Source organism: Pteropus medius, unplaced genomic scaffold (genome assembly GCF_902729225.1).
Source record: "Pteropus medius unplaced genomic scaffold, Ma_sr-lr_union100, whole genome shotgun sequence".
NCBI classification, from domain to species: Eukaryota; Metazoa; Chordata; class Mammalia; order Chiroptera; family Pteropodidae; genus Pteropus; species Pteropus medius.
In genome coordinates this window covers 19,357,302-19,374,308 of record NW_024351729.1, presented here as the reverse complement: position 1 = coordinate 19,374,308, position 17,007 = coordinate 19,357,302, and the positions used below count along the sequence as shown (strand labels likewise).

Sequence of the window (17,007 nt, the reverse complement as noted above, 5' to 3'; positions counted from 1 at the left end):
AATAACATTAAAACAAAGCCATGTGTGGGTGGGGGAGAATACATCGCCATTAGAATTCTACAACCTGAAAGAATTATGTAAGAGACAAATATACCAGTCCTATTCTGTGGGAAATATTATAAGGAGGTGATAGCAGAAGAGAGAGATAGCCATAACTCAGCTTTATCTGAGTTATGTGACACTGAATTAAGGGCTTTTCAATATCTAGGAGATAGGAGTTATAGGCCTAGTACAACCAAATCCATTTATATTGGGAGTGCCAATCAGAGTACTTAAGAAATCGCTCTTTGCTCCTGTCTCAGTATTTCTCTGGGAAAAATTTTCTAAAAGTTGAAATCTTTTCTTCATTTTCCATTTGCTGTAACATTCTTTTACATGTTATGAAGAGGGAGTAATTAAAATGTAATAAAGTACTGTATGACCGCTAATATTAGAATATATTAATTTTTTATTTTAAATCCAAACGGCAGTTTTGTATTGAATTTTATACTTCATTATTTGATGCTTAATTCATAGCTTACATTATTCCACAAAAATATATTGAAATGGCATATGGGCAATAATGTAAAAGTATATTTTAATTTAAAAAATCTTGGAGTAATTTCTCGATGAAACTCTCAACTTTAGCGAGGTACAGCAGAAACAATCACAATTTTGAAACTATGTATGAAATTTGTTAGTGCTATCACCCAGTGGAATTTGGCTGTATGGAATAAGCACATTTGGAGTTCAAGTATACTCTCAAACACTGTTGTTTTACCTTGGACAGATTACTTAAAACCTGGGTTATCTCATTTGTAAAACGGAGGATAATAACATTCACAGGGCTCTAATTTTCTCACTTGATTCTTATGAGACTAAAAGAAACTTGTAAACTATGTGAAGGAACTTATAAACTATGTAGTATTGGTTGAATGACTATCATTTTCATCATAGCTTTCAACTTGACCAGTGTTTCTTTTTTTACTTCTCTTTTTACATTTCCAGGGAAATATAGTTCTCAGGGAAGTACTATATTTATCATGTTATTTTTATTAAATTATGGCATAATCATTTTCTTTATGAATATGAAATATTGAATTTTTAAAGACTACATCTTTTAGAGATTTGAAAAAAAACCTGTATTGCATCTCTAAAATATAGCAATGTTTGCACTCAGATCATGCTTAGACTGAGAATGACATTGGACATTTTTAGATAGTAAATTAGATTCTTATTTACAGAAACGAAACTTCAATCTTTAATTAGATTCTTGCCAAAAACAGATTTTATTTTACAGGGTAACATGAGCTCACATCTTTTGGAGTCTTGATTTAAGTATCTTCTAGTTCCAATGTGAATATCCTAGAGTCTCATTAACAAAAGGAAAATTCTCTGTGATTGTCCTTTTTTTTCTCTCTCTCTAATGAAGCTTTCTAAATCTCAGCAGCCAAAGGTTTGCTATTTTAGCAGGAATGTATTTTTAATGTTGGGGACAAATTAAAGTTAGACTGAATAATTTTAATTTTTTCCCTGTCATATTTAGGAAGAGAAATAAAACTAAAATGCAGTGAAAATAAGTTTGAGAGAGTTGTGGCTGTTCTCCCACTAGAAAGAAAAATGACTTAATTTGATAGCTACTGTAAGTTTTTACAATTGACTATAGTATTTTAAGATTGCAAAAATGATCAAGGGTCATGATTGGGGGGGTGGTTAAACAACAGATATTTATTTCTCACAGTTCTAGAGGCTGGAAAGTTAAAGATTAAGGTGTCCGCACATTCTGGTGCTGGTGAGAGCCAACTTTTTGGCTTACAGAAGGATGCCCTCTTGCTATGTCCTCACATAGCAGAGAGAGTGCTAACTCTGGTCACTTCTTCTCTTTTTATAAGGACACTAATCACATCACAGGAGCCCTACCTTCCTGACCTCTTCCAAAAGGAATCACCTCTTAAAGACTCTACCTCCAAATACAAATTAGTTGCAGGTTAGGGCTTCAACACATGAATACATGGGAGTCACAAACCTTCGATCCATACCAAAGTCCCATAAATTCAAAAAGGCCTGAGGTCAGAGGTTTTTTTTTTTTTAATTTTGTATTTATGTAGATTTAAAAAAACAACCTAAATTTGCAAAAATATTCTTAGCCAATTCTCGCTGCATTCAGACACAGTTTTTGTTTGTTTGTTTTAATGATTGAAAATGTGCCTCTTCAGATGCATATTTTTTTCTGGCCTTGGGAGTTTTTAAAATGAAACAAATTAAGCCTTGTAAAATGTGGAGCAGGAAAAGAATTTTTCTCATGTTAGCAATGTACTACATTTCTTGCAGAAAGATATGAGACTTAATGTAAAATATTTAAGTTATAATTGACCACGTATTTGAGAATATAGGACATGTATACACTCAAATGAAAAATAATCCATTTCTATAGATATCCTGCATAATATCTGTAGTGAACTATGGAACCTGGTCAGGTGTAATGAAGAGAACATTAGAGTTAGAATCAGAAACCCTTCCTTCTCATTTACAAAATGAGAAAATGTCTTAGAACTAAATAATTCAATGAGAGAACACTGGTTCAAAGTATTCCATGAAATTGTCAGTGATTATTTGTTCTGTCTGAGGCACAGATCTGGTTGTGTCACTTCCCTGATCCAGTCCGGGCTTTGATCCAAGCTTCCTAGCCTGGCCTTCATGTTTTGAGCTGGTCCCACTCTCCCTTCTCTTATCTCTCAGTTTTTGTGTCCTCTATACCCTATGCTCTGGCCACTTGGGTTAATTCATGTTTCTCTGTACATGTTTTACATTTAACTGCAAATTTTCCAATTTTGTCTACAATACTTTCATTGTACTGAAATTCCTACTCTTAAGGTATCTTCTTCCTTCAGTTGTTGAGACTGAATTCCTCCTCTCTTCATATTAGTTCCTAGAGCAGTCATCACAGGTCATCTGTTACTAGTGGTATTTGTACTATTCCTTTTCATAGACTAGAAACATGGTATACATATTTTCACTTAATATAATAGGAAGTATATTACATTAAATTAAAAATACCTACTTGACTTGCCACACCATCAAAAAGGGGATATCAAAATAATGGTAAGTTAATCATTTTCACCTATTTATTTCATCTAATTCCCAATAAAGGGAAAGTTATCAAATTATTATATATTCATGCAAAGAGCAAAGCTGTACTCCTTTGAGTCAAGTGTGCAAAAAGATATGACTTAACATGTCTATTGTCAAGTACGTAAACATTTAAAAGGCAACTCTACATGCCTTTTAAAATTTACATGAGTGAAAAGAGATCCCTGAGACCACCCACAAGTGAAGTAGGTCCTATACTTATCAGCACACTAAGAATTTGTAACCTTCGAGAATGCAGGTCAGAAAGATTTAATGACAGTGCAATTTGAGGGAAGTTAAAAGAGAAGAAAAATTTAATCCTAGAGCAGAAGTTGGCAAACTTTTTTTGCAGATGGCCAGATAGTAAATATTTTTGACTCATGCAGGTCAAACAGTCTCTGGAGTAACTAATCGACTCTACATTTGTAGCCTAAAAGACACCGCAGACAATTCATAAATGAATAAGCAGCACTGTTTTCCAATAAATCTCTTCTTACCCAAAGGGGTGGTGAGCTGAATTTGGCTAATGGATTATATTGTGCCAACTCCTGTCTTAGATTTTTGGTTTTATGTAACTGGCATCATCATCATTATTATTTTGATTGTCACTTTCCAATTAATTTGTTTTATGGAACAAAAGTTAATAAACTACCATAAATAATCACATTAATTACAATTTGGGGAACTTTAAAAAGAAATCAGATATTAGAAGATAAGCTGAGACATAGATTTTTTTTTATCATTAATGGCCCATAATAGTCAAAAAATAAAAGATTATCTTGAATCGTTAGCAAAATATTTCTTAAACTGTATTTCATTGAACTATTATTAACTTCAAAATGTTAATAGATATTCTGAGGGAAAAAAGTGTTATATAAATTTGTGAAATACTGAATTAAATTCAATTTGGTAATAATAGTAAAAATGTCAGTTTTTATGAATCCCTCTTGTATGCCAGCTTTTTATCATTATTTCTGTTTTAGAGATGTGTACACTAAGAAATGCAGAGGTAAAGTAATGTGTGCCTAAGTCACTTGGCTAATAAGCGGTAGAGCCCACTCTAAAATCCAGTTTTCAATCACTGTTGAGGTCTTAACTGTTGAATTGTACATACTGACTCTCAAATAAACCTTTAAAAATGCTTAAGCACTGTCAGTATACTAATGTGCACTGCATATTTCCATAAGATGTTTACAAAGTCATCATTTCTCAAATTTTCTTGACCATAAAAAAAAAATCAAAATTTTTACTAAGAATCTTATGGGGTGCTTCGTTTTCTAGAAGACAGTCTAGAAAAGGTTACATTATGGCAGCAAATTCAGCTGATCATTAGAATAATCTAGGAAACTTTAGAAAATTATAAATTTAAATCAATTTAGCTGGAATTGAAGAGCAACAGTTTGAGAAATGTTTGGTTTTGCAACATTCCTGCTTTAGATATGATCATATGCTAATTTAAGGATACACCTTTGTACTTCGCCACTTAACTAGAGATTTTGCATACGCATCCATTCTGCACACTCTATTCCTGCCATGTAGTAAAAGGTGGGAGTTTGCAGAGTGAAAAAATCAAGAACACAGTACTCAGTTCCTAAAATCATCAAATGTATGGCAAGAACAGCTAATTTAGTTCTTTTGTTATTTCCTAGTAGTCTCTGTGAAAATAAATAGGTAACGTTTAATCTAATATACTTTTATCTTATTTTGGCCTATATTGTTTGGTTTAATTACAGGATATTTCATTTTAGACAAAGGATCCCCTTTTTATCAGAGCCTTTTGCAAACTTAGAGTACAATTTGCAAAAGGAGCCTATCTGTGTCAGACTCATTTTAGATATGCCAATATTTTATTGTTTTTGTGTACTTGTAACTCTAGGTTGTCATGGTGATAGGTCCTGATATCGCATTTCTATAGACAATTGGCTGAAATAAATCTTTGTATCCAACATATTTATTGGAAAAAAAAAGATGCAAATGAGAGGCTTTTCCTGTTATACCTGAAGGTAATAAATGCAGAAAAAATACTCCAGGAAAGCAGTGTTAATATTAATGTTGCCTTTGCAAATAATGAGCTATGTCGTGGTACTTTCACCAAGTTTCTGTTGGCCTTGTTTTATCATCTGTAAAATAAGGGAATTAGACAAATAAAGTTCAAATTTCTATGTACAATTCTTAAAAGTAGTGAGGAACTAGACAATGAAAAACAGACCATAATGCTTGTTTTATAAACAGAAAAATTTTATAAACTCATATATTAGAAACCTAATCCCATGACAAGAAGTAACACTGGTAGTCAAAGGTCAGTATTAAAGCAAAATGATTTCGAAATCCCATCCAAGTAACATTTAATTCAAAAAAAATTTTAAGCAGTTAGAATTTAGTTATAAATCAATACTATAATTTTCAAATTCCCAGTACTATTTATTCTTCACAACATATACAATGACATTATAGTATCTATCCTATTGCTAGAAAGATTAAAATTATTTGAGTTTTGTTTAGGGTCACATGTCATAATAGGGAAAAAATTAAGAGTTGTGTTCAGTGGACTTTTATCCACTTTAGACAATTGTATACACCCACAAAATATCACTTGAAAAGTTTTTCAGGAAATAAAGAATTTTTCTTGTCACATTCGTACTTTATTCACTTTTTTCATGGTGTCTTTAAATCCTTGGTAAGATGGCTTTATTGTGATGTGCTATATGACAGGCTAGAGACAAGGAAATCAATAATGGAGGAGCATTAGACTGAACTTACTGATGTTAATCAGTAGTGATGATAAACGCACAAAGTAGAGACTCTAAAATAAGTCAGTTCCCAATTAAAAATGTCTATTGTTTGAGAAAGATCACCTGGATAAGCAAAACCAATGATCACTTTAAATCTCCTCTTAGTTTTTTGTTCCAAGTTCTTCCTTGAAAGCTTGTCAGAGTACAACTAAAAAATAAACCGTAAGTTTTTCCTGTGCTGCCCTTCATAAAACACTGCCTGATATATAAATCAAGCTGTAGGAAAATAAAACAAAATAAAAATATGGTCATGGAGAATAAGAAGTAGAAACAAAGGATTTACATAAACTTAAATCATAGTAAGAATATTCTAGCTCCCTCAAATTTCATACACACACATGCATGCTTCAATGAATATATAGTGCAATTTCAATTTAGATTATATAAAGTCATCTACAAAATTATATAAAATACATAGACCTGGTGTATGAATATATAGAAAATAGAAAAAATATGCTTGTTAATATCAGACCATTGATCAATTATATATTTTGGAGAGTAAAGCCACAATGAAAATTAGGCAAATTTCTAAAATATCCAAAACCTTGTACAAGTGTAGTTAAAGTTTGGAGACTGCCAGCTCACTTCCTTTTCAATTTCATCTTCTTACACCATTGGAGACTCGGTAAATGGCTGATGGCTGAACTCACGTCTGAGGTAGTCACTAACAGTGACAAGCTCCACAAATCTCAGCTGTGGCTGCAAATCAAATACCAATTGCCCCATGTGCACAGGGCACAGAAACCCAGTCACAAATCTTTGCAGTCATCTTCTTATCACACAGTTATCACCATTAGCAGTAGCATCTTGCAATATGAAGGACAGCAATAAATATCAGCGGGTGAGAACGAAAAACTATTTCTACGTACAGCTAACCAAAGGGCTAGCTGACCATTAATTCTCTTAAAATTTAAAGCAAGACTTTTTTTCTGACTGGAAACAGACTATTTCACCCCTTCCAGGGTTAACTTGGAAGCCCTTCATTCTTATTTATTTTAAAAAGTGTTAAATGAAGAAAATCATTCCCAATTTTTACCGGCATTTTTGAAAAAATACATTATTGTAAAAATCTGATTTATTTTCTAGATTTACTATAGTTTTATAGAATTAAAAAATGCCAAGTGAGTGCAATATAAAAATAATGAGAAAGAGTGCAAGGAACTTTATAAATTTAAATTTTAACAAAATTCGCATCTAATCTCTGAAACTGATCTTAGATTATACATGTTAAGGAGAGATTCCCTAGTTCTTAATAAAAATGAGAATTCCCCATTGAGACTACTCTCTTTGAGACTGTTCTGCCTGCTGGGGCGGAGCCTCAGGTAAGCAACAGCTATCATTCATAAAATTTAGAAGCCATTTCTTAATTTGCTCAAAGGCCATTTTAATATTAAAAACCACAATATGTTCTGCAAAACAGAAACTGTATTTTGCAGAGTCAACAACTGTGTTTTCTAGGACTTTCTATAGGTGGCAAGATACAAATGCCCTGGCGACTCCATTCACCATTTGTCGAGAACTTGTAAACCACTTCTTAGAAAAAAAATATTTAAAAATCCCACTCGTATACTCAAAATACACCCATTTCTTTGTTTTTAAAATAAATGCAACCTTCACACCTCTGGAAAGATGTACTCTGTACATCTCTGCCTAGTGTGAACTTGTCTTGGTTTCTGTGCCTTTCATAGAAACTAGTGCAATGGTGGGTGGGTGGGGTACAGTGAAGTCTATTTCTTCAAGGTGTTAAGCATTATTCCCTTTAATTGAGATTTCTTAACAGCCTCCGATTTTTCCTGCCTTTTTTTTTTCTTTTTAGATATGTGATCTTCGGCTCCTAGAATATGTTGCCTTCCATTCTTTTTCCCATGTTAAAAAAAAAGACATTAAATTTTCCAAACCTAAATTCGAAAATCATTTCTGCTTACTTTTATAGATTTAATGTTATAATATTGAACATTAACAATGGGGTATAGCTTAATGAGAAAGCTGGAAAACCTATCTTCCTGAAAAATGTACCCACTGAGAGCAAGACGATTTCAAATCTTAACTGGCACCAACATTTTTATGGATGTGATGATTTGGTAAAATATCCCAATTGATTAATTTTTGTCTTCTTTGCTTTTTTCCTCAAGATTTCAATAGTAAATCCAAAATTCAAGGCAAAAATAGGCAGCTCATCACAGCATGAAAACATGTTTATTTTTGAAAAAAGCAACCACATATACACAAAATGTACGGCATGAAAAAATAATCACACCGAATCTTTAAAAAAATAGAAGTCAGAAACCTGATCCACTGTCTTTGGCCTGCAGCGAGAAAAGGACAAAGGTCAGTGTCTACAGAGAAAGTCAAATCTTGGACAAATTCAAATCCTGAATTAGAGAGACCGATGTTGACTGCAAAAAATCGCTTTAAAATAAGAGAGGCTATGCAAAAACTGGACTATATCTTTTAGCTGCATGTAGTATTACATCCAGTGTCTGACCTAAAACTAATCAGTATAAGTTTTAAAGTATAAAATATATCCAAAAAGGCTAATTCTACCTGAGTGAGAGTTATAAAGTTACTGAGAAAAAATAAGAAATTATTTCTCCCTTTGAGAAACTCAGCATAAGTTGGTTAAGCACAGTCAAAACTGACAGGACCTACATTTTCAATCAACTTTTTAGTAGGAAATGCTATTGTAATTTATTATTTATACTCCTTATTTCTTCAAAAGTAGGTCCAGTGTCATTTTGCTTGGGCACACATAAAAGAAAGATGAGAGAACCTACTATACAGTGACCTTTATCTTAATATAATATTACTAGAACACTGGAAAACTTAGTTTTCAAAAAAAGTAAAGAGAAATCCATTTCCAGAACTTGCATCAGTCATGTTGAAAAAAAAAAACCCAACTTTTATAAACAACTTTATTCTTCCTATCAGGGTGACACATGTGGATCAATTTACATTTGAATTTGGTGATCAGAAAAGATCGAAGTAGGGACATATGGTTTGCAACTGTATAGAGTGAGACAGCACAACTAAAATAAAATAAATAAAATGGGTGGTCATTATAATACTGGGATGAAGACAGAACCCAGGCGAACCTTGGTTAGGAAGTGGTAGGGAGATAGAATAGAAAGTAGCAGGATGAAAATATGGGCTTCATGAATAATGTATGTCACCTTAAGGGGACCAAAGAGCACTCTTTAAAAGAACTTTGAATGCTTCTTTAGCCAATTAAAATAAAGAGATCAACACATAAACAGAAAGGCATGAAGGCATTTCAAAGAAAGTCTCACTTCTTTATTCTATGGGTTCAATTATAATCTGTCCCATTATGTCACTCACCAAATATGTATTGAATGTCTGTTATTTTGTCTGTTATGTAGTCATGCTATGGTTGGGAACAGAGGAGAAAAGAAAACACACTGTCCCTAGGCTCAAAGGGTTTGCTGTCTACTGGATGAGACAAAATTTGGTGGTGCCAAATTATATTATTGATAAAGGCAGCAGAGGAGGTGAAGAACTTAGATTCTACAGCCAGCCTATCTGGATTTGAATCCCAATTCTTATACTTTAGAGCTGTATGATGTTGGGCAAGCTACTACACTTTGATGCTACAGTTTTCTTATCTGTAAAACAGTGCTAATAAAACTATAATACTCATACTATTATTATGAAATTAAATGCATTTTAATACACAATAAGGTCTTTACAGTGCCTGGCTATGACTACTATTCTTGTTTTAATGGTGTGCATGGCATGCTGTGAGAACATATAGGAGAGGAGCGAAACCCAGCACAGGATATAGCAGTAGGACAATCAGAGAGGGTTTTCCAGTTGAGGTGAGAATTAAATTAAGTTTTAAAGCAGTTCAGTAGGATTTATATAACTGTGCAGTAGTAGAAAAGTGTAGGATAGCAGGTACAAGTACACAGGGAAGAGAACTCATTGAAAGTTAGAGATACATGGAGAGTTCAATGAGTAGAATCTAGACTATACTAGGGAATTAAGATTTTTATCCTAAATACTGTCCTGAATGGTTTGCCTTTATGCATACTGGTCATCTCATTCTTTGTTTATTGCAACAGTTCCACCACCTCAGCCACCAATTTCTCTTCATCTCTTATTTAATACTATACTTGGCTACAAGGTAATCTTGTTTAAAAACCATATTTAACTAGGTCATCTCTATGTACAACGACTTGTATTTTATTTCTTGGACTTTATTCCTTTACTCTTTAGACTGAATCTAAATATTTTGGCATAGTATTCAAGTTCCTTTCTCCACTGTCTCAAATACGTATACAAATTTACCTCTTTCATTACAAGAGCATTTTAGTAAGATCCAGCTTCTTGTTATTCTCATCTCCTTTCTCTCTTTGTAGATTTTATTCATCCCATGCTCTGATTTCACTTGAGCAGTTTTCCCTGTGGAATTTTAATCTCCCCAGATCGATTTTAATTACTTCTTTAAGAATAGGCTCAACTTTGACCATCCTGAAGAAAAATAAATTTTGGCGACCAAAACCTCATACCATGTTGATAAGCTTCTGATGCCACAGCCTCTTGGTATTGAGCTTCACAATCACATGCCTTACTTTAGACTGCCCTCTTTCTCTCTCTCTACGTAGTCTACACTTTTCTTGTGAGTGGAGATTTTGCCTTTTGAATATCTTACTTTCCAATATCAGTATATCTATAGTATCATGTATACTAAGCAGTTCAATAAAAGCTAGTTGGATAAATATATTATATGTAAATATGTCTTATAGTAGAACTTCCTTAATAACATGCCAAGGTTATCATGTAAAAGTCCCATACATCTTAAAAAATTACTTTTCTCTTGCAAATTTAATTGAAAGAGAATCAAAATGACAGATTATAGCTGATGTTTACTTAGGTGTATATAATTCACATAGATAAGTAGAACATTTAAAAAAGGTATTGGTATTCTTTCAATTGAATGACTTAGAAAGTTAGGATTTCATTATAAAATGTAGGTGAAGAGATAGAGGAATTAAGAATTTAGAATAAATTCCTGGACATTAGAGTTTAGAAGGTAAACAACAATTTATTCAATATATACTGTGTAATATACTCATCACAAGGTTGCTAATTTTGCATAAATTATCTCATTAAATCTTTCTAATATCTCCTCCCAAGAGACGTAATTATTATAATTGTTATTTTATAGCCAATACCTCTCTGGCTCAAAAAATTTAAGAATTCTTTCCAAAGTCTTATATCCAAGGGATGAATTTGGGGTTTGAATCCAGGTCTATCTGGCTCTTGAACCAAAGAGCTTTGAAAGTTTATGTAGACTTTATTTAGAATGACAGTGTTTAGAAATAGGTTAAATAACTTGACAATTTTTGACAACAAACTTTCTTGATCTCAGTTCCTTTCTTAAGAATTTTCCCTAGATAATCTCCAAAGCTCTTATAACTCTAAATTGTTGTGAAAAAGGAGCATTTTTTAAAAATCACATTAAAAATCTCATAGAGTCAGGTGGAAAAGTTGGTCATATCAGTGGATTATATAACGGCTACTTAGGTAGAGACATATAATTAGAGTGAAGGAATTAACTTTATGTTCATATCTTTATTGTTTTGACATGGCAAACAGTTATTACTTTTATAATAAAATAAAATCTAACAAATAGGGCAAAAACTACATAGCATTTTTAGTGGTAAGTTGACTAAGTTCAAATAATCCATTAATATGTTTTATTCTTTATTCAATAGTGATTATTGAATTATATAAATCTAAGAAATTATTTAAATCGGATATACTTTTTTGCTTGTGCTAGGCTATTCTACATTGACTTTTTGCATTCTGCACTAGGTAAATATGCATATGAGAGAAGAGTGACAATTCTAGAACCATGTCTAGATTCATGTGTTAACACTTGCCTTTACTCCTTTCATTACTCTAAAAGTAAAATTAGCTAATGTTAAAATGTATCTTATATTTTAGAGACCATAAGCCATTACTAAATGTACTATCCTCTAAACTATTATTTGATCTCAATAATGGGAATTTTACTAGACATTCAAGTCTCTTCTCAATATTGCTCAACACTGTATTATAATACATAAAAGAAAAAAAAAAGTCCAGAATAACATTTATCTGTAAGATAGTTAAAAATGATAATTATCTTGAAAATTCTCCTTATGCCCTTAGGAATTTAGTTAAAATGATTGAGCATTCTTGAGTAAATTAGAACTGGTTTGTACCCATAACCTGGAATGGACTGAATGCAATGAAAAGCCAATACACAGAATACTTTGATCACGATCAGTTAAAACCTTTTTTCCACATATTGACTTCTTCTATGATTTGACCCTTGTAAAGAGGAGTTGAGTCAGTGCTAATACCTGAACATTCTCTCTCAAACATACACAGTCACACTAAAAACTAGCTATTTCTTTTGCCTATGAGATTCTGAGCACTTTGTCATTGAACTTGGTTAGATAAAATGAAAATCTTTTATATCAAGCCATCAGTATGACAGATACTCTAAGGCACAAACTACCATTATATTTAAGGAGGGTAATTCGATATATTAATTTATACCCTCAGGGCTCAGATCTGGCTTGTAGGAAGCCCTAATTAAAACTAGCCATTGGAGAAAGGAGACTCTAAGTAGAGATAAAAATGAACTCCAAGTTACTTGAAAATATGATACAAGCATAAAAGAAAACCCCCAAAATACCATGGAGACTGAAAAATTAGTCTTTTTTTTTTTACTACTTTTTACAATGAACTATTATAAAAATTCAATCCTCTCTGTGTCCTCTAAGTGAAAAGAAATCTAATGATAAGAGAACAGAATAGAGACCAATGCATATTCTTAATATAAAGACCACAGCTCAGAATTGTGTCTCTATAGCATTTGCATTTCCACACACTGAACAGATAATTCTAGGCTATAGTTAAATGGCTCCAAATACAGGCTAATAAGCCACACAAAATATGTTACAAAAGTTAAACATTAACTGAACAGACACATGGCCTCTAAAGAAAATTGTTTCTTTCAGAAAATGTATATATATTTTAATAACATAGAAGAATTATTTAAGGGTAAAGAAATGTTAAGCATGTCCCAAATACTACTAAAGAAAAAGGTTATCATGAAACCCTCGGATATTGATCAAATATCCAAACCAATTGGCTATTTGTTGACTACAATGGTATTTATGCAAACTGGAATCATATTGTTGTAAATTAAAGTAAAATTTAAAAATGTTTTTTCAACTTTGATTTTAATGTAGTATTCTACTAAGCAAATGGTAAGAAAAATTATTATTCAATAAAAATGGATAGTAACTCATACCTTAAATTCCTCCAAGATTTTGTAAATTTTCCCATGATATTCACAAAAGTTTTTCACTTCTTTGCACTCAGGACAGCATCCATTGTGTTCCACTTTAGTACATTTTGGGTGAATTTTAGGGCATTCTGGCTGGTCACAAACAGGTCCATCCAAAGCACAGACACATGGACAGTTGGAATGCCCGGGGAAAAATCGTTCTCCCAACTTGTAAACAAAGCCGCTGTCATCCACACATCCTTTGCCTCGATAGTCATCAAAGATCAGATTGTCATTACTAGAGGTCTGGTCACCTTCATCAGCAGGATAGTCTTCATGACTGATGGCAGCAGGGGTGACCAATCCAGGGATGACCAACAGAAGTATGCAAACTTCATGAATATGAAGAGCCATCCCCCTCCGCAAAGGCTTCTGGATGTGCTCCTAATATTAAATATATTCAACTCCTTCCATGGGAATAAAAGAGGGGTAGGCTGAAAATAAATATTTAAAAATAGTAATTTGAGAGAATATAGATTCATTTAAGCCTACACTCTAAACGTGTTCATTTGGGATCTCTTCAGAAGATAAACTTCAAATAGACTAAGTTCATGCACTATCTACACTTTATTATAAAGTTTGGAGACTTGATCCTTGCCAATATATACATTAAAATATGTGTTTTATGGAGTTATTCCGCCTAGAAATCTTCAGCTTGAATTTACCTTATGAATTTAAAGGTCTGGTCTAAATTGTAAAAATTGATTTTGCTGAGCCTTGAAAGGTTATTTTACAATTAGTTACATACAAGTAACTAAAAAATAATTGCATTCACATTATCTACTATTTTTTAAATTGTACTGGTCAGTGATAGAATGTATATATGTTACAATTAACTGTATGAAAATTTGAGAGATGAGTGAGAAAAATTCTACTTCTAAAAAGGAAGAAACTGACATTTTAATATAAATTATAATTGGGATGGAGATAGTACAAAGGCCTTTCTACTTCATTATGCCCATAACTGGAAAACAAAAATGGTCTCAATATAGGCAACTTTTTCCAGTCAATATAAATCTGGATTTTTAAAACATAGCTAAGAGGAAAAGTAGCACAACTATTCCATAGTGAACAAAATAAAATTTAAAATAATAAAGACTACAAGAGAACTCCCTGTATTAAAAAGAATTTGTTAAAAATAAATTTATTTTTACTATTGTCCACACTTTTATTTTACTCAGGAAGTAAGCTCCTAGTGGACAGGAAAAGTAAGCTCCTAGTGGGCAGGAAAGATGTATCTGTGATTTTTTTTTTATGGCAACTTGAATCTAGTATTCATGTAATACTATTTGAATTAACTACTTCAATATATAATAAATACTATTCACATAGTCTTTAACACATCACTCTCTTTTGACATGCCAAAGATATTTGCATGGTGTACAAAAATGCCAGTGTAAAACTATTTATTGAAGTTTCCTAAAATAGAAATGAGGTATTATCATCACAGAAAATATGCCTTATTAGTTTGGTGGCATTGACCCTTGTAAACTTAATATTAGTGCTTGTGTGGAGTGTTGCCAGTAGACTAATTTAAATGTTTAGAGTGAATATCATACAGAAACTCTGGACAAACTGTGACTTTAGGGAATAATAGCTAAGAAAAAATGTTGTCGAATAGTTTATTTTTCTATTTAAATGCTTTTGGCTTTATGCCAATATCACTAAGACTGTAAATAGGACATAAGCAGATCATTTATAAATAGTTTATTTATAAATATTGGTTTATTTTCAGATTATAATAAGAGCAATGATAAACCATCTCTTTTCAGTCTAACATATTAATGATAATTTAAAATAAGGTAAAGATGGCATTAGGAAACTTCATAAACTATAATATTTGCATTTTAAGTTAGATATGCAAATTCTAGTAATAGTAAAATGGAAGGTAGTATATCCATATCCTCCCTCCAAGAGAAACTGCTCTCTGATATTAGAATTCCTGTTGGTAATGTAATAATAAAGGAGATGAATTTCTTTTAAAATATGTCAAAAATAATGAGTCATGACAGAACAAAACAAATGCAAGCCTATAATTCTACTTGAGTAGCTGGAAGCTCCCTTTGACAAAGCACTTTTTTTCCCTCTGAAATTACTACAGAGGCCACAAACATAACAGAAGCTTCGGAAAAAGCATACATATATTTTACTAATTAAGGCATGCATTTTATACAGCTCTCAGATATGTAGAAAGTTTATTTTGGAAGAAAAAGGAGCTATTGTGATTCCTTATAGTAGTCCAGTAGTATATGTCAATACATGCAAGATAAGCTGTATAAAATACCCATATCATTCTGCTTCAAAAAGACATAGACAGAAATGATCTCTTTGCAAGCTACAGGTAGGCATTAATGTCTCAGGTTATGGTTAAAGGTAAAAAAGGGGTGTAATATTCACTTTATATAAACATTAAACATGCTTTTATTATGAAATACATTTTAAAATCTGCATGGAGAAAACGTTTTCTTTTTAAAATAACAAAGTTCTCAGGCTATTTGAAAAAATTTTTTCTCTTTATAATTGAGCTGCTCTAGTTCAGTTTAAGATACTATTTATTTAAGAAAAGAAATGTTAGAGAAATTCAATAAAATGTTTATCCAAAGATTTTTGGTAAGTAAGTAAACATGGCAAAACGGAAGATCACTTCTCAGCTAAACTTTCCCCCCCTCCCCATATTGCTACATATTATTTAAAATGACTGCATTTATTATTTTTTTTTGTAAAAACAAACATAACTCATGTCATAAGATACACTTACCTAATCACTCTGGAGGTAAATGGTGGTGATGGGGGTCATAGACCAATATGAACTAAAATATCAGGTATGTTTTAAGAAAGCAGTTCCTCTTTAATTATCCAAAGAATACATTTTCAGGCTTGTATTAAAGGCAATCCATTCTCTCTACCTCCCATTTCAAACCACAGTCAAGAAGCAGTCTCCCGCCCTTCCAGAGAGAAATACAGCAGACACACATAAGAAATATGCTTTGGACCTGTCTTCAGAATTCAAAGCAAGAAGGAAAGCTGGTCCTGTAGAAATCCAGACCCCAGTAGCAGAATCATGTTGAACTTATTTTTAGCATTTTCCCAGATCCTTCTATGAAATTTCCCGGCTGATTACACCTCCTCCACACATGAGTTCAATTACACAGTGTTTGCTACGGCAGTAGAGGTGATTTGGCTAGGCTCTGTGGATCACAAACAGCAACAGCATGCTGTAGCTTAAAGCCCACTCCGCTGGCAATAATATCAGCATCATCCACAATATGTTGGTTGAATCCCCTCTTACACACCAGAAAATACTAACTGTAGACGCGAAGGAAAGGAGCAACTTTAGCTGGGTTTCTGCAGCACTGAAAGCAGTTTGCGGACTGCTGATTTGGAGCTCATTCTGCCGGCAGCCGGGAATTCCTCAGCACCACGGACAGCGCCAACTGGCTTCTGAGCCCATCTCGGTCGAAATCCCGAGCTGCTTCTTTAGACTAGGCTAGTGTTCTCTAAGCAATCGCACTTTATACCCCTGCTGCATACGTTAGGAGGGGGAAAGGCTTTTTACGTGCGAGATACTTATTTGCATTAAAATTACAATCAAAAGTAAAAAAAATAAAAACCCAAAACATTGTAATTATATTTAATGCATTATTGGATGGGCTATGGAGATGAAAGTTGTGGAAGAGCCTTGCATTTAGATTTAAGCCATCTGCAGTCTCTGATTATTATTAATAGATAAAGCACAATTACTGT

The 17,007-nt window shown here is 32.7% G+C and overlaps 1 protein-coding gene across 1 annotated transcript in view; it reads right to left on the bottom strand.

Annotated features, from left to right (window-relative positions):
• Window positions 1-16,532, bottom strand: part of VWC2L (von Willebrand factor C domain containing 2 like) — a 139,365-nt gene extending 122,833 nt beyond the window's left edge. The window contains exons 1-2 of the mRNA XM_039844709.1: window positions 16,022-16,532; window positions 13,228-13,697 (exon numbers count right to left, since the gene is read on the bottom strand). Of these exons, the coding sequence (XP_039700643.1) occupies window positions 13,228-13,617 (390 nt within the window). The 5' untranslated portion in view covers window positions 13,618-13,697; window positions 16,022-16,532. The remainder of the gene's footprint in view (window positions 1-13,227; window positions 13,698-16,021) is intronic.
• Window positions 16,533-17,007: the final 475 nt, after the last annotated feature.